The sequence below is a fragment of the Schistocerca nitens genome, chromosome 5, assembly GCF_023898315.1.
Source record: "Schistocerca nitens isolate TAMUIC-IGC-003100 chromosome 5, iqSchNite1.1, whole genome shotgun sequence".
Classification (NCBI taxonomy): domain Eukaryota; kingdom Metazoa; phylum Arthropoda; class Insecta; order Orthoptera; family Acrididae; genus Schistocerca; species Schistocerca nitens.
Genome location: NC_064618.1, coordinates 874,992,598 through 875,018,225, shown reverse-complemented (window position 1 = coordinate 875,018,225; position 25,628 = coordinate 874,992,598). Strand labels below are relative to the sequence as shown.

Here is a 25,628-nt window from a genome sequence, read left to right as displayed (position 1 = left end):
TTATTTTAGCGCCTCTGACAGGTGCGGCAGGCGAATGGCCCGGCCGTCATAGTGACCGTAGTGATACAGTGTGGACCGGCGCAGTGCAGTTCGCTTTGTGACCCCTTGTTTCATTTCAGGCAACAGCGCGAAGTGAGGCGGAGGGAGGGCAACACGGCACAGGCGGCTGCCTCCGACGGCGCTGTGCAGTGTGCGAGAGACACTCCACAGTGGAGTTGTTGTGGAACCTGAACAAAAGGCAAAAGGAAAGGCAGTTCACTTCAAAAAGACTGAAGAATCACCACGTCCAAGTGACGCACTGTGACGTAACTCTACGAGACTCGCTTCTACTTCCGTAAACCTCAGATCGGTTGTGGCCACTTGATTTCTACTAATCGAGTGCTTCAGGTGAGAACTACAGGAGACCGGCAAAATAATGTGAACAGTGGTAGTAATGGGATGCTTATGTCTGATGGTCAACAACGCAGGTAAGGCACATGTCGCCCTGGACTGTGTGTTTTCAGTATGAACCAGGCACCAGTGCAGGTTATTTACAAGTAGTGCACACTTCGCATTTGAAATGAAAGACATAACAGAGTTCCAAAGAGGGCAGATTGTGGCAGCCAGATTAGTTGGAGCATCAGTAACGAAGACAGCTAACTTATTGAATGTTACAAGAGCAACTGCTTCAACAGTCATGACAGCGTACACAAAACATGGAAAGACATAATCGTCTAAACGTAATAGTGAGAGAAAATCAAAACTAAATGACAGAATTAGTCGCACGCTTACACGAGTAGTGGCAAAATAACACGAAATTACAGCGGCTAAAGTGACTGCAGAGCTCAATAGCCGTCTTCGAGACCCTGTATCTATCGGCAATGTCGGCCGAGAACTCCGTAAAGCGAATATTCGTGGATGAGCAGCTACGTCCAAACTATTATTGACGACAACCAACGCAAAGAAGCACAAAACATGGAGTCAGGAGCATAAATCCTGAACGGCTGACCAGTGGAAACGTCATATGATGGGGCGAGTCCTAGTTTTCGTTATTTCCAACATCGAGCCGGATTTACGTCTGGAGAAAGTCCAAACAAGCCTACAATCCTCATTGCTTGATCCAAAGATTAAGCATGGAGATGGGTGTGGGATGGTATGGGCAGCCATATCATGGTATTCTGCTGGTCCCATCATTTATCTCAAAGGCAGTGTTACAACCAACAGTTATGTGAATATTTTAGGTGATCGGTTGCCCCCCATGATATTAATGTTGTTCCCCAAAAAATGCCACATTTCAGGATGATAATGCACCCATCCACACTGCCAGGACACTACAGTCGTGGCATGAGGGTCATGCAGCTGAGCTGCAGCGTCTTCCCTGGCCAGCACAGTCCCTGGACCTGAAAATTCCTGAACCCTTGTGGGCGGTATTGGAACACAGACTCCGGAGCAGATATCCGCCTCCCTCGTCACTACAGGAGTCAGAAGAGCTTCTGATCGAAGAGTGGCAAAACATTCCACTGGAGACTATACAATCATTATATGCCATTATTGAAAGAAGAATCTCAGCTGTATTACAGGCAAATGGCTGTCCAACCCTTATTAATAAAGCATTCTCAAGTAAGTACAGGTTTTCACATCATTTTCCCTAGCCATTGTACTTTGTAAAGTATTAACTAAAACTTTACTTGGGACGCCCTGATAAACCTGCTGGGCAGGACAGATAGTTTAAATTGTGGAAAGGGGCTAAAAAAAAATAAAAGGCGGCTGTCGGTTACACTCGAACATACAGCTTCATTTATTTGACCAAACATTAGAAGAGCCAAGAAAATTAAAAAAAAAAAAAACACACACACCATTAATTTACCCGCTGAATGCGCCATACAGTCTCATGGCTTAAGGGCAAGACCACATTAATTTCAAATCAGCTGAAAGCCAATAACTTAAGACACAAACCAAAATCGGAAATTTAAAAGGCCGAAGGCCTTATCTTAGATCAGTTCTTTCAACTAGGATGAAGGCCCAAACATCTCACACCTTAAGGGCAAAACAACTTTACTTTAAAAATCGGATAGAAGTCATAGAAATACAAACAACAAGAACAAATAAGAAAAGGTAGTACACACAACGGCGCTCAGAGGTTTCCGAGCGTCGACCAGGAATTCAAACACTAACGCTCGCTTAGGTGAGGCAGGCAGTCGGCCCAACCATTCTCGATCCGACGACAACCCAACCGACAGACAGTCAACAGACCCATCGACAAGATACCTTCAACTCCACCGGACCAGCACACAACAGGGAGTTCAATGGAATGACATAGAAGGTACTGCTGCCTACAACCAGTTATACATTGAGCTGTCAAACTACACACCGTGCTGGACAGCGACAACACGATGAGGAAAATACACTGCCTGAATTTACGTCAAATGCCAGGGCAGGTAATGCAACGTTAACGGCCACAAGGCAGAAGATTCGACGGGTGCACTTCAATTCAAAATAACGAAGCACAAATTTGCCAACTTGAAAACACACGTCGTTGCTCGCGAGAATGTCGCAACAGCCGACAACGAAATCCAAACGACACAATGTGAACAGTCGTGACTTGCTGGTAGATTAAGTCAAAACTCAACGTTCGTGTCCACGGTGGGTGAGCCACGGACGTCGTAGCAATGGGAACAGCACCACACACTCCGAGTGCGCGTGGACGCCGCCAGCGCCCTCGGTCATCTTCCTCGCTGCTCCACGCCAACCGACCAACTGGTCGCACACTGCACAGCCGGAAACTCTTAGCGCCAGGCCAAATATAGTACAAGGTGCGAATATCGATACACACCGCTGCTGCCACTCGCGGAGAGAGAGGATAAAAGCATAATCGCGATAACCGCGGGAGGCTAAACACAGAATAGCAACCAAGGTTTAATCCAACGCATAACATGTGCCAGCCATGGCTCATTACTTAACGTGAAAGATATTTTCGGCTGCTAGATAGCATTTTCCTTCTTTTTCTTGTACCTCTGTCCCATTCGTCGCAGGGTCAGCGTAGATGTGGATGGATTTGGCGTGGTTAGTTTAAGGGCTGGCTGAATGCTCGTCTTCTCTCCACTCTGTTAGACGGATTATGTGTGCCCCGAGTGTCTGCGTGTAGTGTTACTCACGAGAAAGTGAAAAAGAGTTTTCTAAATATTTGCAAATCGTCTAAATGAGATGGGATTTGGGTACTAGCCCAACATTCGCCTATTGGTATGTGGGAAACCACCTAAAACCCACATCCATGCTGGCTGGAACACCGAACCTCGTCGTTAATCAGCTGGGGAAATTCGATTTGGTCCCAACGTACCTGCCCCATCTTGTAAGTGGCGCTTCAATAGGCCCAGCTATCTGGGCAGGTTACCGCTACATAGCATTGCTTAAATTATCCATATCGGTCTTTTTTGCTGTCTTTATTTCATCATAATTTTTATTCTGATTCAAGCATTCATATTTGGTTTCTCTTAGAAAGTATCCCTAGCTTTACGAACATGTGTTGCAAGTCAGAAACACCGCTTATTTACAGTGACATAGTAGGTTTTGTGGTTAGCAGCTTCCAAGAACAAATTCTGCAAAGTCTGATACTGGAAGGCTGTTCATCTTTATGCTGACGCGCTTTATGGAACAGACTTTTGAAGCTATGGAGGCATTTCAGTTGAAGCACGAGGTCAAAATATTTCGATTTTGATAACATGTTTCACTTAAAAAAATGATGGATTAATTAATATTAATAGTTAAAATATCGGTAAATAGGCAACGATAATGAGCGTAGCAAGATAGCTAGTCAAAATAGAAAATAAGTTTCAGAATTCTTTGATCAAACGGAATCATTTGATACAAATCACAATGCCATTCTACTTGATTTTTATTTTCGCATTCTGTTAGTTGTATTTTTTCTGCATCTTTTTAGTCACCCTCCTTTCGACTCAGTTCAGAAAACATATTACAAACAACATTTTCACGCAAACAGAGCCGAAAACTGGTCAGGGGCTCCGAATGTCTTCGATATGCATTGAATTATCCATATAATTGGGAGTCAGAATCGTAATCCGGACTTTGGGATTGTTTGCTATCAGTGGAATGGCGCCTCAGGTACCAGAGTAAAAGAAGCAATCTCTGCTGAAGATGTGGAATTGTGGTGAAACACTTGGCGCGATGTCGGCACATGTAAGTAAGCAGATGCTTTTACAGCTACAGATGTGCGCTATTTTCAAGATGACAATGTATTGTTTATTTCTGCTGTGTTGGTGTCAGCGTGGATGCAGTGAAATATTTCACTGCACCTCGCTCCTGTCATTGTTTTTGTACTGAACAGCAATAAACAAAAAATACTGAAAGTCATTGTTTTTTTTCCCTCTATGTGGCGTCGAATAGTTTCATGAATGTTAAGGCGACCACTGACAGCCAGGCTAGTCGCCACACCCATCGGCGGGTCTGTCCAGACAAGGTCGCCTGCATGTGAGAGATTTAGTAGCGGCCGGCTCTCTGGTCTGGGTGTTTCGGTTTGCCAGCGGACTTTACCTCCTGGTGCTGGTCGCTGCCTGCCAGCCAGTGAGGACAGGTAGGTTCCACCAAGCAGTCACCGTCACCTAGACTCAGTCAGATGGGTTGGCTAGTGGGTCAGCGAACTAGCCGGCGCACCGTTCTGGGTGTGAACGTGCGGCCTTAAGGAATATCAAATGTTAGCTCCACAAGTGGTGATCGTTGCTCTGGGGGCGACTTGATGGGACCCGTAAGTGGAGAGTGCGGTCTGCCCACCACACTTACATGCCCAACTCACAAACAATATGAAACTGGTATAAGCCTTATGTCACCTTAACCCGCTAGATTCCTAATTACAGTAACTGGAAGCGCTATATAGTCTCAAGCTTGTGTTGAATGCAAATGAGAGTAATTGTCATCAAACATTTGTCATGCAAATTAATTAAATTCTTTACCACACATATAGTGTTTCGTGTAGGGACACATGCTTTACGACGGAAGGCTGTCACAGCAGAAGCACAATTCAGTTGTGTGGAAGAAAACGGTTATGTTTGCAATTTCTAAGGGTCGCCTGCCCTCAGATGTTGTATTTTCACATCGCCACATGTCATCACAAAAAACACTCATTTGAGTAATGAAAGAGGCCAAGAGTAATTTGTTTGACAATCTATAATATTTGACTACGCATTGTAATGATGTATTTTGACGATTTACAAGGAGCAATGAAACGAGCGCCACTGACGCGCCTAAGAAACTATAGACTAATTCAGCCCGCATGCAGAAACATCGGTATTAAAGTCAGACTCTGAATACGATATTACAAAAAGAAAACAAGTGTGCAACCCTTCGTCCACTCTCGGTCGATATCACTCTCTTTTTATCTTCTTTATAATACGGACGCAACATTACATAGGCGTAATTATAAGATTTGTAATTTGTTTAAATCTGTGGAGAAATTCGGTTACTTTGTTGCATGTGCGACTAGTATGTGTCAAAAACACAGAATGGTGAATGAATGGACATTTCTACGTGATTTATAAACTTTTATGGACATAAAAACCCACTCAAGCTCTGTCATTGTTATTGGCGTAAGTTTTAACTTGTTAAATGGGCTTAACGTCTAAGTTCGTAATTATAGTGTCAATTACTCTAAATTTGTGTTTGCTTAATCATTTACTTTCTATGTCCCAAATTTTATTCTTACAGAGCCAACCGTGTCCGAAGTGTCATTCTGTTGACAGAACAGTCGAGGCCGACGTTAACGTACTACTTATGTTCCCCCCTTGTAATATTCTTCAAAATCAATTTTAAACTGGGCCTCAGGTACATTTTCAGTGCGAGTGACATGCAGAAATTTCTTAGCAAACTTCACTTCTCGAATCGCACCTCGCTCACACAAAGCCTCACTGCTCCACCGTGGTACGCGGCACTTTCTAAACGGGAAAGGGAGCTTCGCAAGTATATGCTGCTTCCTCTTCTCAATCTGATGCTTAATAATAATAATAATAAACCCCGTGGAGGCCCGGGAAAAGAATAGGCCTCCCGTATGTTCTGCCAGTCGTAAAAGGCGACGAAAAGAACAAACCACTAATAGGGCTAACCCCCCTTTTAGTGTAATTAGTTGGTTCAGGACAGAACTAATGAAGCCTCGGACAAGCGCCGTCATGGTCGGGGACGACGCTTGAACCCTATGCCCGCGCACAATGGTAACGACACTGCTAGCCAACTGGAAAATGATTTAAATCCAAATAGAGGTGTTTTGCAGGATATGCTTCCTGCAACCACCCTAGAACGGAAACAAAGACAGAGGATGAGATGGTCAGATGAAGTTAACCGACACCTCATGTTCTGTTATTACCAAGCAACAAACTTAGGAACCAACACAACTGGATACAGATCACAAGTATACACAACATTTATTACCAGATACCGAGAATTAAAATTTTTAACAGAACAACGAGTAGCTGATCAGATTCGTGTAATAATCAAAAATAACAGGATACCCCAGTCAGAATTAGAAAACATCAAACACCAAGTACAACAAATACTGAAACAAAATAATGTGCAATCAGAAGAAGAAGAAAATACAGTAATGGACTCAAACATCCCAGAGCAAACAAAGAAAGAACAACATGCATCAATTAAACAATCAGAGGAAACCGAAATCTTAAAACAGCCACCAGAACAAGCACAAACAGAACATGAAGTGACACACAGGTTAGATATAGAAGAAAAATTTCAGTTGACATATGTAGAATACAAAGACACAAATACAGACGTTAGCCTATTCTTGCATAGAGCACCAAATAACCCACAAGTCAAAACAACAATAACAACTATCAACACAATCATACAATTCAAAATAAATGAAAATTCAACTATAGAAGAGTTACAACTCCTGGTTTATGTAGGAGCACTTACTACACTAAATATACACACTAGGCAGAGATCAGAACCAACCAACACACGGAAGAAACCCACAAAACCAGCATGGCAACACAGGCTACAGATCAGAATAGAAAAACTGAGAAAAGACATCGGACAGCTAACACAATTTATAAGAAATGAAATATGAGACAAGAAACGAAAAAGGTTAGGTAAAATCTCACATCAAGAAGCGATAGAGCAATTAGATGAAAAGAAGCAGAAATTACAAAAATTGGCCAAACGACTTAGAAGATACAAAAAAAGTGAAAATAGAAGGAAAAAAAACCAAACATTCAACACAAACCAAAAGAAATTCTACCAGACAATAGATAACACACACATTAAAATAGACAATCCACCAAACATAACAGACATGGAACATTTCTGGAGCAACATATGGTCAAACCGGTACAACGTAACAGACATGCACGGTGGATACAAGAAGAAACAGACACATACAAGATGATACCACAAATGCCTGAAGTGATAATTTTGCAACATGAAGTCACCCGAGCAATTAATTCTACTCACAATTGGAAAGCCCCTGGAAAAGATAAAATAGCAAATTTCTGGCTAAAGAAGTTCACCTCAACACATCCACATCTAACTAAATTATTTATCAGTTACATTGCAGACCTATACACATTCCCTGATACACTTACACATGGAATAACTTATCTGAAACCTAAAGATAAAGCAGACACAGCAAACCCAGCGAAATATCGCCCCATAACATGCCTACCAACAATATACAAAATATTAACTTCAGTCATTACACAGAAATTAATGACACATACAACGCAGAACCAAATTATAAATGAAGAACAAAAAGTCTGCTGCAAAGAGCACGACGATGTAAAGAGCAACTGATAATAGATGCAGAGGTGACATATCAAGCTAAAACTAAACGAAGGTCGCTGCACTACGCATACATTGATTACCAAAAAGCTAGAGATATTGGAAATATACAAAGTAGATCCTAAATTAATACAGTTCCCGAACATAGTAATGAAAAATTGGAAAACCACACTTAATATCCAAACAAATTCAAATAATATCACATCACAGCCAATACAGATTAAGCGTGGAATATACCAAGGAGACTCATTAAGTCCTTTCTGGTTCTGCCTTGCTCTGAACCCACTACCCAACATGCTAAATAATACAAATTACGGATATAATATTACTGGAACATACCCACACACATTTGCTATACATGGATGATCTAAAACTACTGGCAGCAACAAATAAACAACTCAACCAATTACTAAAGATAACACAAGTATTCAGCAATGATATAAAAATGGCTTTTGGAACAGACAAATGTAAGAAAAATAGCATAGTCAAGGGAAAACACACTAAAGAAGAAGATTATATATTGGATAACCACAGCGACTGCATAGAAGCGATGGAAAAACCAGATGCCTATAAATATCTAGGATACAGACAAAAAATAGGAATAGATAATGCAAATATTAAAGAAGAACTAAAAGAAAAATATAGACAAAGACTAAAAAAAATACTGAAAACAGAATTGACAGCAAGAAACAAGGCAAAAGCTATAAATACTTGTGCTATACCTATATTGACCTACTCATTTGGCGTATTGAAATGGAGTAACACAGACCTAGAAGCACTCAATACACTTACACGATCACAATGCCACAAATATAGAATACATCACATACACTCAGCAACAGAACGATTCACATTAAGCAGAAAGGAACGAGGAAGGGGATTTATCGACATACAAAACCTACATTATAGACAGGTAGACCATTTAAGAAAATTCTTTATAGAACGAGCAGAAACTAGCAAAATACACAAAGCAATCACTCATATAAATACATCGGCTACACCACTGCAATTTCATAACCACTTCTACAACCCTTTAGATCACATAACATCAACAGATACGAAGAAAGTAAATTGGATAAATAAAACACTACATGGCAAGCACCCGTATCATCTAACACAGCCACACATCGATCAAGACACATCCAACACTTGGCTAAGAAAAGGCAATATGTACAGTGAGACGGAAGGATTCATGATTGCAATACAGGATCAAACAATAAACATCAGATATTACAGCAAGCATATTATTAAAGATCCCAATACCACAACAGATAAATGCAGACTTTGCAATCAACAAATAGAAACAGTAGATCACATCACAAGCGAATGTACAATACTGGCAAATACAGAATACCCCAGAAGACATGACAATGTAGCAAAAATAATACATCAACAGCTTGCCATACAGCATAAACTAATAAAACAACACTTTCCCACATACAAGTATGCACCACAAAATGTACTGGAGAATGATGAATACAAATTATACTGGAACAGAACCATTATAACAGATAAAACAACACCACATAACAAACCTGACATCATACTCACCAATAAAAGGAAGAAATTAACACAACCAATCGAAATATCCATACCCAATACAGCAAATATACAGAAGAAAACAGGTGAAAAAATTGAAAAATACATCCAACTGGCTGAGGAAGTCAAGGGCATGTGGCATCAGGATAAAGTTGACATTATACCAACTATACTTTCAACTACAGGAGTCATACCACGCAGTATCCACGAGTACATCAACGCAATACAGCTACATCCAAACTTATGTATACAACTACAGAAATCTGTAATTACTGATACATGTTCAATTACCCGAATGTTCCTAAATGCAATGTAACATATACCGTACAGTTAAAAGGAAGTCACGCTTGATCAAGGTCCGCGTCACTTTCCATTTTTAACCAGAAATAACGTCTGAGAAAAGGATAATAATAATAATAATAATAATAATAATATTTCCTTACATCAGAGCCCCTTGCTGTTCTAGGACAAAAAAGGGTGAATGCAATTCAATACTTTTAGTTTATCAGTTTATTTTAATCAATTTATCAGTTTATTTAATCAAGACTCTCGGATATTCAAAGAGGTGCTCACGATGGTTCCACCAATGCTCACAGCGGACCACAAGATTCAAAGAAAGGCCGCTTCATCTGAATTCTTGGAGCGTTTCGAGACCGACGGAGAGCCCTTTCTGTCACGGATCGTTACGGGGGTGAAAGCTGGGTGCACCAGTTTGCGCCGGAAACGAAAAGGCAGTCCATTGAGTGGCATAATCCTCATTCATCACAAGAGAAGAAATTCAAGACAACGTCCTTTGCCGGAACAGTAATGGTGACAGTCTTCTGGGACTGTGATGGCGTCATTCTCGTAGATGTGTTGCCAAGAGGCTCAACCATCAATTCAGAGGCATACGTGAAGACTCTGAATAAACTCAAGAACTGTTTCCGACGTGTTCGATCGGACAAGAATCCAGCAGAAATCTTGCTCCAACACAATAATACGCGCCTACGCGCAAGTCTGAGAACCCGGGAATTCATCGCCGGGTTGAGTTGGACATCCCTGCCTCATCTACCCTGAAGTCCAGACCTGGCACCCTTCGACTTCCGTCTCTTTGGGCCGTTTAAAGATTCTCTACGGGGAACACAATTTGAAGTTGACTAGTGTGTCAGTCGTGCAGTGAAAACATGGCTACGCCTACAGGACAAGAGCTTTTACCAGCAGGGAATGCATGCTCTTCCACAACATTGGCTTACGGCCATAGAACGTGATGGAGACTACGTAGAAAAATAGGGCATGGACATGTTAATGTATATTGTCGCCAAATTCTGACTCTTAAAAATAAATACGAGGGGCGTTTGAGAAGTCCGTGCAAAGTACGAGAGGTGGCACCACCGGTGCGTATCGAGGTGACGATTAGTTAGTAGCATCTTTGGAAAGAACTCACACCAAATTCCAACCACATTGCTCTATTTCTTTGTGTTTGGAATTCGTTTGAATCAAGGAAGTCGAGTGATTGTCAAAAAATGCACGATGAAGACTTTCGTGTGCTGATTAAACATGACTTTATGAAAGGCAAAACACCTCAGGAGACTAAAGAGAAGCTTGATAATCGTTACGGTGACTCTGCACCTTCGATTAGAACAGTTTATAACTGATTTCAAAATTTTCGGAGTGGCCATATGGGCACAAGTGAAGATGACTGTTCTGCACGCCCTGTGGATGTTACGACTCCAGGAATCATTGATGAAACCCATGATATGGTGATGGATGGCAGAAGAGTTAACGTGCGTGAGATTGCTAGTGCTGTGGGCATCTCGAATGAACGGGTACATAATATTTTGCATAAACATTTGGACATGAGAAAGCTATACGCAAGATGGGTTCCGCGATTGGTCACACTTGACCAAAAACGAAATCGTGTGAAGTGTTGCAAGGATGATTTGCAGCTGTTCAGGAAGGATCCGCAGGACTTTGGGCGTCGTTTCGTCACTGTGGATGAAACATGGATACATTACTGAACTCCTGAGACCAAACAAAAATCTAAACAATGGGTTACCAAGGGAGAATCTGCACCAAAGAAGGCGACGACCAGTTCTTCGCCCGAAAAGGTTATGGCGACTGTCTTTTGCTATTCGCAAGTGATAATCTTCATCATTTTCTTCAAACGAGGAAGTGATTGCAGCAACTAATAGCTATTTTGCACACTTGAACAATTCCTATTATTCGGAAAATAAAAAATGTTTACCCCAAAACACGTAAGTAGTTTTTATGTTTGCATGGACTTTTCAAACGCCCCTCTTATGTTCTGAGGAAAAAAAAAAGTGGGACATTAGCTACTGAGCGACCCTCGTATATTCACGTATTTAATGCGACGATAATTGCGTTTTTAAAGCTGACAGCAATAAAAAACCATCTCAGGAAAAGTCTAACAAATTCAGTTTCACGGTGGAACGCTCGTTGATGTGCGCAAAGGCACAATAGGATGATTACTTGCGTGCTAGTATCGAGACTGTTCTCCTAGCAACTGGTGATTATCACTGACTAAACGGAACGCTGCTACAGAACCGCAATTGGATTTCCAAATCTGCGGAGTTGAAAACGCGTGTTGAAGCGGATCCGAGGTCCATAAGAATAAAATCTCTGTAAGAGAGACACAAGTAGCAGGAATTGACCTCGCAAATAGTGAGCCGCTGAGAGCAGTGGCAGCGCTAGCACTAACAAGCGACACTTACTCCAAGGATTCGGCAAAACCTGCGTCAGGCTTCGACCTGGAGCCTCTGTCGTTCAAAGTAATCTCACGGCCACGCACCTCCACAACGTCTCCCTCTCATACTGACTTTCCTCTCCACCACCAGAAACTAACGGCTTGGAGGGGAGGAATCACAACTTTCGCCACAGTGAGGACAAAAGCTTTCTTTGAACACGCTAAAACGGGTGGGAAGCCAGCCAGAACTTCTCAACTGAACTCATTAACGAGCAAGACATTGGTACATTGTAGGTACATGCTGCATCACCACCGATTTGTTCAGAAATTCACACCACAGCACCGATGCTGACTGGGTGACATTGGCCAGGCAGTTAGATTCCGGAATTTTCCCACAGTGAAAACGGCAAAATGTCTGCGTCACGTGTTTGCAAACAGCCGACATGATGTTCAGATACATCACGCCAGTAATACCTCCTGTCGTTCTGCTGTAACATCTAAGGCCCACGCTGTCGTAAAGACAACGGAAATTGGCCAGTATGTGGCCCAACGGTTCTGCAAATCAGAAGCCCAATAGTGGATCTTGATCCGTCCCGTATTGAAAGCGCTGAGAGCTTCCAGATCTCTCTCCACATCTTCTCGTGCCTGCCTCATCGAAGAGAAATTCACCAGTGTCACTCCAGACGTCACTAGCCACCTATTTCACTCCATTACAGTTAAGAACTTTAAGCTGCCAATTTTACTTGTTATCGCAAAGCATATGTTCTTGTAGCGTTACATTTGTATTTTACAAAACACAGCAGTAGGGTTTTTCACTATCGACCTGAGTCAGTTAAAGAGAATCTGTCACACCAGTTGTCAAAGATAATGTCACAGACATGCAATGGCCTGGGGTGCATGGCCACTACAGTGGGTGGTGCTACTGGATTGTTAGAGTCAGAAGCCGATAGTTCACCACCGTGGTCGAGGTAGCAGAGGGAGGGCAGGTGGTTCTCTGGTTGTAGTACAATGTGTGACGGAAACATCACTGACTAGTGGTTAATTCTATCAGTGACCACGCTATAACATTCTCAGTGATGCTTAGCAGTGGCAATGTCTTGCAGGCGCATGCTGTAGACACCATGTGTGGAGACACCTGTAGATTGATTGTGTGACAGCTGGGAATGCACGTACACTAACCATACTCAGCTTTACAGATCAGGGCAGGATGTGCCAGATGGCGCAGAATCCGACAGTCGACCCTGAAGAGGAAGACATCTCTCAGCAGTACTGCCTAGCCTTGCCTATGATAGTTAAAAGTCTGTTTGATGTTGGAAATAGTTTCAGTGCAAAATCGGTATCCAGTGTCAGAAGCTGGTTAAGAAACCTTTGTAACGATATCTCAGTATTCCCTGCACGATTGACGCAGACACATTAAGTACAACTTCAAGCATCCAGGTTCGCTATTGTACAGCAGTTGTTGTGATGACTGGTTTCAGCAAACACTGTTGCCATCATCAAATCTTCAAGCAAACTGGGATCAGATGTATGGGTGTGTAACGCGATTTCAAAATAAACATGGACTATACTATGGATTATAACATACCTTCTGCAGTACATTTCACTCAAGCTTGACCAAATGTATACCATAGAACGATATTTCATGAACATGAATGTATCAGCAACTCAAGCATAAAATAACTTACAAAAAAGGAACGTACATATTGCACTGCTTATACAAGTTCATGTTCGTAAATTAGCAGAAATGACGACTCAGATTCTCAAGTAAACAACATAGTGGTTACAACTAGCCACCAGGTAGCACTGTGATAGTACAGGGTGGCCACGAAATGTGTTACCATTTTGTTTTTGAATATAAACTTTATTGTCAATACAATCTGAAAGGAACATATACTACAACGAAGAGCCATCCATGGAGATTTGTTCTAACTCAGTACATGCTCAATATGTCCACCATTTCGTTTCCTAACTTCCTTCAAACGAACACTGAAGTTAGTGATTACCCTACGGCAAATGTCTTCCGTAATTTCACTGCAAGCTTGAAAAATAAGCTTCTGAGCTCCATTAAATCACGTGGACGTTTCGGGAAATATTTTTCCTTTAGGTACCGCCGAAGAAAACAGTCACATGGATTGATGTCTGGACTATTGGGGGGCCAATTTTGTCCCTCATTGAAGCGAACTGGAAACCTGAGTGAAATGATCCGCATGTCGAAATGCTCGTGTAAAAACACCAACACAGAGTTAGCAGTATGTGGCCTTGCTCCATCTTGCATGAACCACTGCATGTTGAAGGGCAAGGCAGTAACAAGAAGCTGTGGAATTTAATGGAGCTCAGAAGACTTATTCTTCAAGCTTGCAGTGAAATTACGGAAGACATGTGCCGTAGGGTAATCACTAACTTCAGTGTTCGTTTGAAAGAAGTTAGGAAGCGAAATGGTGGACATGTTGAGCATGTGCTGAGTTAGAACAAATCTCCATCGACGGCTCTTCATTGTAGTATATGTTCTTTTCAGATTTTATTGACAATAAAGATTATATTCAAAAACAAATTGCTAACACATTTCGTGCGCCACCCTGTAATTACAAACAAAAAGACATCGTGTCATGTAAGGTACAGTGACAAAACAACGAGCCAATAATGTAATACAGCAGGGATACAATAAATAAATAATCCAAATCAGAGTACGTTACACTTATTTTGTTATAATCGTTCTAAATCAATATTATATAAAATTTAAAATCACCTTCAGTTTATCGTTAAGTTAACAGATAGTGAATCCAGTCAAATGACATGTTCGTATAATAAAAACCAATACAATAAAATGTACATGTCATAAAATGCAGGCAGCATAAAGCCTCGACAACCACACACTGCTCTTCAGTACTAGAACTAATATAAAGGGACTACAAAGGGAACATCAAGGTTCCTCTCGTAACTATCACAAACACGTCATTACAAGTACAGAAACCATACAATTAAATCACTTAGTTGGCTTCATACAGTCGCAATATTTAAGCTGTCAACATGTAGCTCGATGTTTAGGTACTAGCATAGTGCTCGGGGTATATAGGTGCGATACAGAAACTGACAGGGACAAACGGAACGAATACCATAATCCCAAAACTTGTCATGTCTTAATGTTTTATATTTCTATACACTCTCTAATTTAATAAATAAAGAACACAACATAACCAGAAATGTCAAATCCCGATAGTATGTCGCCCACAGTCTACGTGATATGTGACTTAAGTGCATAAAATAATATTCGATGCAAAGTGTGACGATGACTATCCTCAAACCAAAGAGAAAAGACAATGTCTTTCCACTGTGGGCTCTCCACAATTCGAATGTATGAGCGAAAGGGAATCAACGTCGAAGAAACAAGGATACCTCAACTTTCGTGAAATTATCGACTCACATCACCTTGACAAATGAAATTTTGTAAAAACAAATCACAAAAATCATCAAAAAAGTGAAAAATTTCTCATTAGTGTATAACTGATCACTCAATAAATTATTCGGGGAGTTTCTCTTGTAACTATGAATGCGTAGATTTTCTAAGATATGTAATCTTTTTCTTTGGCAACATTATGCAAGAATGTCCTGTTACGACCAATATCAGTAATGCTATTTATTCTATCTCTGAGATGATCTCTGAAAGTGGTTTTATTACGGGTACTAGTGTGTTAGTTAAATCTCGTAAAAGTGACCTCCCTGTCTGTCCCACACAAAAACCACTGGACTTGCCACAATTTAGTTTGTAAACACCCGTTTTATTACATTTGCCATCATACAATTTTATGTCTTAAATTATACTTTAGAGTATTGGAAGTTTTAAATGCAGGAACATTTGACTTCCGGAAGTGGGATCCCATTTTGTCCGATAACTTGTCTCTATACCCTGTGGGAATGTATTTTAATTTAGGTTTTAGCTTTTTGCTTTCACTTGAAGGTCAACTCACTTTTTGTTTTACATAAAGATATTCGACTAAGCACTGAGAACAGCCATTGGCTACAGCAGTATGTTTTAATGTTGCAAATTCTTGTTATACACTTTTGTCATCCAATGGGAACCTTAGCATTTGTAAAACATCGTGTTAAGGGAAGCAGTCTTATAGTACAATGGATGATATAAAGAAACGTTAATAACCTTTAAAGTATATATTTTGTCTTTCACTATTTCGACGAAAAATGTTATTTTCAAATTTGCTGATAAAGATGTCTGCCATGGTTTCAGCCATTCTGCTACCCATGGTCGCCCTCATTTTGGTGGTACAATTTATTATTATATTGGAAATAATTGTAAGATAGTGATAATTCAAACAGCTCAATCGGGTCAACAATTTCTACATGGCTTAAATTGTTCTTTATTATATTTGAAAAGTCTCCCCAATTAGTATGTTCGTACAGAGCTTCGTTATATCAAAGGATTCTAACACCAATTCATTAGGTATCTGAAAGTCTTTACAAAAATGTATAAATTACTGATTGTTCTTTACGTCCGTGGGGCTCGCAAAACCAAGCACCTGCATTAATTTATTATTTAGCAACTTATTTACTTCATAATTTGGCGATGATCTCTTATCAACAACAGGCCTTGTCGCTTTACTGGGCTTGTGTCTCGTAACCTGTGAGCGAAACTTTTATATACTCGTATTCATCATCTTCACATACCGCTTTTCTTTTTCAGTTAATATGAAACTACGTTTATGTACTCCTGAGGACCAGATTAAATCTTTTAGTGGGATTGTTAGCGATTTGTGTGATATTACTCTCCTTGAAAAATTGCTCAGTTTTATTAATGTTACCTTGATCGTATATAATAAACATAGCATTACTTTTATCGGATTTTGTAATAATAGTTTCACTATCCTGCAGTTTTGAGTTAGTAGATTTTATAAGCTCGGTCTCATTACTGTCATGTAATGGCGCATGTAGTTCAGTTTTTAAGATCTTTGCAACACTAAGAGCAGCAGTGCACTGGCTCTCCTGTATTCCTGGCATATTTATGGAAATCTTAGCATCTGTTATGACTTCCATAATGTCACATTCTCTAAAATTATTGTGAATATTATATTGTTAACCTTTGCGCAATAATTCCTGTTCTGCACATGAACTTGAATATGTGGACCTATGCTTTACAGATCTGATGATGGCGGCGTAGTTTGCAGAAACCGGTCATCGCAATAAATGCTGTATAGTAGCGATCTTGGCTGTTTGAAGCTGTACTGTTTCTGCATTAATCTAGATCGTCTCCTAACTACACAATGACAAACATAAATAAACTATACGATTAGTATGTATAGAGAAAAAGAGATGCTGAATTGGGAAGTAATACATATGATCGTTTGTCATTTGGTTCCTTCCTAGTCCTAGTCTGATTTTCAAATACTTTTCAGCAAACAATTCGGAGCAATTGTATTACGTCGGTGGTTTAATACGATGACGCAATTGATCGACTACAATTGTCACAACTTTAAGTGTATATTGCATTATCAATATTAGGAACCATCTTGACTCACAAATTCCATTGTGATGTCGGATTCCTTTTTAGAGCATAATTTTATTACGAGCTCACTACCAGTACAAAATTATTAACTACAAACTACCTCTTGACGATGACTCATCATCGTCTTCAATATGGGCGAACAAGAGAGGCTTCGCCGATTTTGATTGCTCCCGTCGAAATTATAAACGTCCTTTCTCACTTTTACCTATTGTATTCTATACAACGAATAGTTAAAAAAATTACATGCAGAGGAAGAGCGATTATAAGCGACTGGATTTCGAATGCCGCCGTGGCTCGGCCTTTCTGTTGCATCGATGACATTCCTACTGCAGTCCACCAGTTGATCCAAGATGTGGCCACTGCCCAGCAAGCAGCCTCTGGTGTAACGGTGTCTTTTTGGTCCTGACCTGGCTCGCTTCGCCGACCTCTTTGTTAGTTGTGCAGTGTGATTGCTTTACTCGGCCAAACTACAATAGTGGTGGGGTTACAATGTGATATGAGATGCACCTAGTGTAAGTATACCCGTTGTTACTGGTTATATCACTATTCTTTAATCATTAGTCGATTTAATGTAGCAGCATATAGTTGCACAGAATTTCGAAGTTTAAATGTTTCAAATATCTTTGTACTTGTAATATTAGTTCTTCGGACCACAACAGCAACAGACTAGTTACTAAAAGCTGTTTCTCGTACTTTCATGTTTACAGTGCAAGACAAAGAACTTGATGGGAATAATACTCTTATATCGTAATATAAAATATGCCAATAACTAAGCATACCAAGAGTGGGATACACATTTGAAAAGTTTTGTATTAAATTCTTTATATAACTGTGTGATACTCTGTTCATTAAACATATATTATATATTTCGGAAGCATCTTTTAAATGGCACTATCTGTAGTCACTGTATACAGGGTGGTCCATTGATCGTGACCGGGCCAAATATCTCACGAAATAAGCATGAAACGAAAAAACTACAAAGAACGAAACTCGTGTAGCTTGAAGGGGGAACCAGATGGCGCTATGGTTGGCCCGCTAGATGGCGCTGCCATAGGTCCAACGGATATCAATTGCCTTTTTTTAAAATAGGAACCCCATTTTTATTACATATTCGTGTAGTAAGTAAGGAAATATGAATGTTTTAGTTGCACCACTTTTCTCGCTTAGTGATAAATGGCGCTGTAATAGTCACAAACGTATAAGTACGTGGTATCACGTAACATTCCGCCAGTTCGGATGGTATTTGCTTCGTGATGCATTACCCGTGTTAAAATGGACCGTTTACCAATTGCGGAAAAGGTCGATATCGTGTTGATGTATAGCTATTGTGATCAAAATGCCCAACGGGCGTGTGCTATGTATGCTGCTCGGTATCCTGGACGACATCATCCAAGTGCCCGGACCGTTCGCCGGATAGTTACGTTATTTAAGGAAACAGGAAGTGTTCAGCCACATGAGAAACGTCAACCACGACCTGAAACACATCAGTAGCAGACAAATTGCGCGAGAATCGGGAATCTCAAAAACGTCGGTGTTGAGAATGCTACATCAACATCGATTGCACCCGTACCATATTTCTATGCACCGGGAATTGCACGACGACGACATTGAACGTCGTGTACAGTTCTGCCACTGGGTACAAGGGAAATTACGGGACGATGACAGATTTTTTGCACGTGTTCTATTTAGCGACGAAGCGTCATTCTCCAACAGCGGCAACGTAAACCGGTATAAAATGCACTATTGGGCAACGGAAAATCCACGATGGCTGCGACAAGTGGAACATCAGCGAACTTGGGGGGTTAATGTATAGTGAGGCATTATGGGAGGAAAGATAATTAGCCCCAATTTTATCGATGGCAGTCTAAATGGTCCAATGTATGCTGATTTCCTACGTAATGTTCTACCGATGTTACTACAAGATGTTTTACTGCATGACAGAATGGCGATAAACTTCAAACATGATTGATGTCTGGCACATAGATCGCGTGCGGTTGAGGCGGTATTGAATAGCACATTTCATGGCAGGTGGATTGGTCGTCAAAGCACCATAGCATGGCCCTCACGTTCACCGGATCTGACGTCCCCGGATTTCTCTCTGTGGGGAAAGTTGAAGGATATTTGCTGTCGTGATCCACCGACAACGCCTGACAACATGCGTCAGCGCATTATCAATGCATGTGCGAACATTACGGAAGGCGAACTACTTGCTGTTGAGAGGAATGTCGTTACACGTATTGCCAAATGCATTGAGTTTGACGGACATCATTTTGAGCATTTATTGCATTAATGTGGTATTTACAGGTAATCACGCTGTAACAGCATGCGTTCTCAGAAATGAAAAGTTCACAAAGGTACATGTATCACATTGGAACAACCGAAATAAAATGTTCAAACGTACCTACGTTCTGTATTTTACTTTATAAAACCTGCCTGTTACCAACTGTTTGTCTAAAAGTGTGAGCCATATGTTTGTGACTATTACAGCACCATCTATCACAAAGCGAAAAAAGTGGTCCAACTAAAACATTAACATTTCTTCACGTACTACACGTATATGTAATAAAAAATGGGGTTTCCTATTTTTTTAAAAACGCAGTTGATATCCGTTTGACCTATGGCAGCGCCATATAGCGGGCCAACCATAGCGCCGTCTGGTTTTCCCCTTTAACCTAGACAAGTTTCATTCTTTGTAGTGCTTTCGTTTGACGCTTACTTATGGCCGAGTGCACCAATCTCGATTAACAGTTAACCGCGGTTAAGTCGATATATAATCCTGTTCAGCGCAGTATTCTGGTGCAACAACATCGATCAAAGTTAAACGAGGGAACCGACCGCGGTTATATTTAACCGGGGCTCTTTCCCGGTTTTCTCGACATAACCACGGTTTTAGAAGCATACGCTATTAAGATGGCGGCGCGTTTTGATGTTATGGGGGCAATGAGGAAGATTTGTTATACCTTGACCATTTAAATCGTGACCGAAATCGCGTTGGAGTGATTGTGGAAAGGGGAAACCCTTTTGAAGATTATGGTGACAGGAAGTTTGAAGAGAGATTTAGCCTGTCAAAAGAAACAGTGTGGTGGTTATTAAATCAAATTAATGATAGGTTAGAATATCCTACTGATCGGAATAACCCTGTTTCTCCGATAAACAGACTTTTGATTACTTTAAGGGCATATGCAACAGGTGCATTCAACATTCTTATTGGGGACAACAGTAATATACATCGTACAACAGCACAACGAATCATCAGTGATGTATCAGACATCATAGCATCACTGTCTCCTCGCTTTATAAAATTTCCAACAAGAGAAGAAGTGCGCTCTGTGATGTATGGTTTTAGTCAATTGGACCGATTTCCTGGCGTTCTTGGTACCTTGGATTGTACCCATATAAGAATTCAGTCTCCTGGAGGACATAATGCTGAACTTTTCCGCAATAGGAAATCATATTTTTCCTTTAACTGTCAAACCATTGGTGATCACAATTTGTTAGTAAGAAATATTGTCGCTCGATGGCCGGGCTCTGTGCACGACAGTACCATATTTCTCAACTGCGCTCGCAGAACTCAATTTGAAAAAGGAGAAATACCACAAGGTCACTTATTGGGAGATAGTGGCTATGCATGTAATCCTACTTGTTAACTCCACTTCTAAATCCGCAAAATGAAGCAGAGCATCGGTATAACAGGTCTCATATTAAAACTAGAAACACTGTTGAGAGAAAATACGGCATGTGGAAGAGAAGATTTCCCATATTATCTGTAGGAGTAAGATGTAATCCACAGGAAGCAATGTCAATCATTGTGGGTACAGCTGTCTTGCATAATATTGCGAGGAGTACAAGCAGTGATGAACCACCAGAAGATCCTGAAATTTCTCGACTTTTAAATCAGTTACGTGATGAGAGAGGCCCCAACATTGAAGACAACGAAGAAGTGCTACCTGGACAGCAGATGTATCGTGATGATACATTACCTGGAAGAGCAGTTCACCGTGCTAAAATTAATGAACATTTCCGATAATCTAACATAAATTCAGACATTGTTCGTAATGAAAAATTATGATTATAGTTATGGAATTTCGCCGTATTTTCAAGTTTTCAGATTATTTCAGCGTGTAATCTATTTTGTTTCTGCTGTCTAGCGAAGATAAAAGTACTCACTGAACTGGGTGTGTGATGCGAAATTTGAGGTTTTGTTGTGCCAGGGACAGGATGTGCTGCCTACAGACAGTTACCCAGCTGCTGCTTTTATGAGATATTTTTTTAGTGTGGAACTGTTGCTAATTCATTATTAAAGATATATTTCTTGCAGTACTCTGTTATTTATATACACGTTCAGTTTCTGGGTATGTACTTAAATTTGAGAACAAATGACTCCATTACATTTAGAGAGTGTGAGAGTAAAAGCGAGTGGAATAAAATATCCATTATATTTCTGTATTATGCTCACTATAAATTCTACACATCTCTTAAATTTTCTACTGTAACAACAAATATGTGAATGTCCAACTGTTTTGCAATATTAAAAGAGCACATTCTTTATTATTAGAACCTTACAGTTTAGAGATTATTTTACTGCACTTCTCCTCACTAGTAATGCAGTCTTATCACCTAGATAAGCTTAAAATTGTGAATATGCAGTACACACATGGGCACAAAATAATCATTTGTGTAATAACATAAAGTGTTGGATTGGGATTGTTTATTTGTTAAATTGTTTCCATATTAATCACTACTCTTTATTTACAATATGATTTTCTTCAAACATAAGTGTGTGTGGCTATAAGGTTGCGCAAAGAATTAAATTACGCTGTTAATTCTAGTCAGTCATGCGTGTAGCAGCACTTTACACAATATTATGCGCAACTGTATGGCATTAAAAAAAAAACATGAAATTGAAGACAAATTTGTGTTTAGAAATTGCCACCAATAACAAGTTCTCATTGCTACAAAAGGCAATGGAATGTTGTCAGCAATGTCTAATACTTTGGGGATCAGTGCAAGAGCAATAATTAGTTAAGGAGTGTGCTACTTCGGAAGATATGAAAGCATAACTGTAATGCTGTGGGTTGACAGTACGAAGTGTCATACTTTAAGTTATTGCTGAGGGAAACTCCCTCCCTCATTCTGTCACTGATATTGATAAAGTTTTTTCACATATTTAATGCTCACCTGTAGAGAAGGGAATTCCTTGTCATAGCATAGTGCCACAGAAAAATGCCTCACTACAAATACACTTGTGGCAGAAGTTATGGGTTGCCATCACAAACATTAGCAGGTGCAGAATATTGCTAAGAAAGCCACACATGCTATGACTACTATTGCAGAAACCAGTGACCCATCATAGGAATGCATTTCTGAAAATATCTTGCTACAAATTTTGCTGTGGTAAAAGTTATGGGCTGACATTGTGAACATTAACAGGTGCAGAGTATTGCTAGAGAAGCCACACAATGCTAATCTCACTACTGTCCATATTAGCAATGCATTATTCAATAATGCCTCTCTACAAATACTGTTATGATAAATGTTACAGGTTTCCACCACACACGTTACCAAGTGGTGTGGTTAGGAAAGCCACTTATGCTATGCTTACTTTTGCAGAAAAGAGAGCCCACCACAGCAATGTATTTCTCAACATGCCTCACTTCAAATTGTATTGTCATAAAAGATATAGGTTCCCATTATAAACATTACCTGGTGCAGAGTATTGCACAGAAAATGGCACACACAAAATTATGATTTGGAGCACTTTCCCTCATATTCTGGTACAAACAATGCAAAACATGATAACATTGGGCCTCATGTATATAACTGTTACAGCACATATGTTCATTCCAAAGTTAGAGTAACAAGGATGCTTTATTACTATTATTTTGTTTCATTAACAGTCTACCTCATTGTTAAGTCATTTAAGTAGAAATTGGCACCTGACGCTATGGCTGCAGGCCTGCAACTGACATATATCTTACTTGTGTAAACTGCAGTGTTGCTAATCTGTTTTTATATATGAAGTAATTCTAATTTTAAGTGATTGGATGAAACTTAGTCCAGACCAAATAAGCTGTAAGCAGATATTAGACAGACACCAACTAGGATAGAAGCAGTATCACTAACAGGACAAACACAGAGAAACAATTTGAACTGTGAGACAACTTTAATACATTGGACAAAATACAACATAGCACAAAAAATTTAAAAAAATCACTGTCACAGGAAAAAAAAGTCACGTGTCACTGGCATTTTTCTTCTTCCAGTACTTCAGTTTTTCTTTCAGGGCCAGAATCTTTAAATTTTTTATCCTCAGCTCCTTTTGGTGCTCTGCCTTCATCACGAGTAATTGGGCCTCCAGTAGTTCCACTCTCTTCTTGCACACATTGTCAATCACGGTTCCCGAACCTGATGGCCTTGGTTTTGCAGGCATCCTGCGACGATTCCATGTATTTTTTGGCGTGAAATGTTTTTATTCGGTTGATCAGGAGACTGTGAAACAGATTGCAACTGGGTGACATCCGCCAGAACATTATTTGGTGTCTCTTTACTTAATAATACGACAGGTGTGTGGGAAGTGCTAGGTTGTGTGCACTCTACTAACTCGACAACTGAAGCAGGTGGCGTACTCTCACTGCACTGCACTTCACTGCTCTCCATGTTTACAACATCCACAATCATGCTGAACTGTGCATCGGAATCATATGCATTTGTTAACGGTTTCATTGAGGAACCAACAATTTCTAATAGTTTAGCCCGATCATGGATCGTGGTTTTTTGGGTAGGCTTCCCCCCACCTGTTTTATACACTTCCACCTTTTCTTCTGCAAGGTCTTTTCGAAGTCTTCTTTTCATATTTTCATAACAGGTTTTCAGCCTGTCACAGGATCTTTTTGTCACACCTGAAATTAAATAAATGTAGTTTGTAGTACCATAAATTAATTCTTATATTATTTACATTCATAAGTCCATTTTGCATTCTAAGGCTCTTAACTTATAACTGCAATAAAAATCTAAGATATGTATATGGCTTTTGTTTACATATCAGTTCATTAAAAAGAAAGTGGTATAGGCATATATGAAGAATACGGCACAGGGCTAAGTGAGAAACGTATGTTCATAATTTTCAACATAAAAGCTTCCGTTAGTCACATAATATTTAGTTAACAGTAGCACGGCATTGGATTTTAAATTTAAAACTAACAAAACAATTCCAACCGTAAATGTGCATAGTCCTATCACGTATTTCAGTGGTACGCCAATAACAGTTTTAAATTTCAAACTAAAAGCCAGTGTGTCCCACATCCTACGCTTACGATGAACCTAGAAAAGTTATTTATTTATGAGTAAACTTACCAGGAGTAGAATTAAATTGCGCCTCCACATGGGACCACATTGCCTGTTTTTCTTTTAAGCTGCAGCCGTCGGTTTTCTTATTTTCAAGAACGGATGCATTTGCACCCACCAGTTCAAGAAGTACATCTATCTCGTACTTCGAGAAATTAGGTGTTCTTCTTTTATTCTCCATTATTCTCCAAAAAAGAAACCAACAGATCAGAAATAGGTACCGGGGTACGTAAACACACTTCTGTTTGTCGACGGAAAAAACAGCAAAAATAGAACGTGGCACCAGCGATTATCTGTGCAATTTCTTGTTTACTAACATCTTTGCGTTGCCAGGGCACGTTCCATTGCAATGTAGAGAGTCTACCGCGGTCAAATGCACAGTTGGCTGACGACGGTTTGCTGACCAGCGATTAACGTTGGTGCACTGCAGAAACATTTTAAACGCGATTTACTTTTAACCATGATCGCAGGACCTTGGTTATCATGCTTTTTGACCGGGGTTGGTGCACTCGGCCATTTGGCCCGGTCACGATCAATGGACCACCTTGTATACCTTATGTATAATTTGTCCTCTTATGGTGCAGATGGCGTTGTGGATGGTTTGAAATTGACCATAATGGAGAGTCGAAAATGAAGCAATTAGTACGACTGCGCCACGTGTAATAAACTTTTAGACATACTGTCCCCCCATGAACTACGGACCTTGCCAGGTGTGATGGCTTGCATGCCTGAGAGATACAAAGAGCTGTACTGTAAGTGTAACCACACTGGTGGTGT

The 25,628-nt window shown here is 40.2% G+C and overlaps 1 protein-coding gene across 1 annotated transcript; it reads right to left on the bottom strand.

Annotated features, from left to right (window-relative positions):
* On the bottom strand, positions 1-25,058 carry LOC126260786 (uncharacterized). The gene is made up of 3 exons (XM_049958123.1): positions 24,861-25,058; positions 24,140-24,406; positions 1-227 (listed from the first exon to the last, which is right to left on the bottom strand). Exons 1-3 carry the CDS (start codon positions 25,030-25,032, stop codon positions 1-3), a joined length of 666 nt encoding a protein of 221 aa, XP_049814080.1. The 5' UTR covers positions 25,033-25,058.
* Positions 25,059-25,628: the final 570 nt, after the last annotated feature.

Bases quoted from the DNA above. Each gene is read 5' to 3' on its own strand.
- LOC126260786 (XM_049958123.1), bottom strand. From the start codon at position 25,032: ATGGAGAATAAAAGAAGAACACCTAATTTCTCGAAGTACGAGATAGAT. The intron at 24,407-24,860 runs GTAAGTTTACTC...ATTTAATTTCAG, and splicing joins GCAATTTAATTCTACTCCTG to GTGTGACAAAAAGATCCTGT. The intron at 228-24,139 runs GTGAGAGTACGC...CCTTTTGTTCAG, and splicing joins GAGCAGTGAAGTGCAGTGCA to GTTCCACAACAACTCCACTG.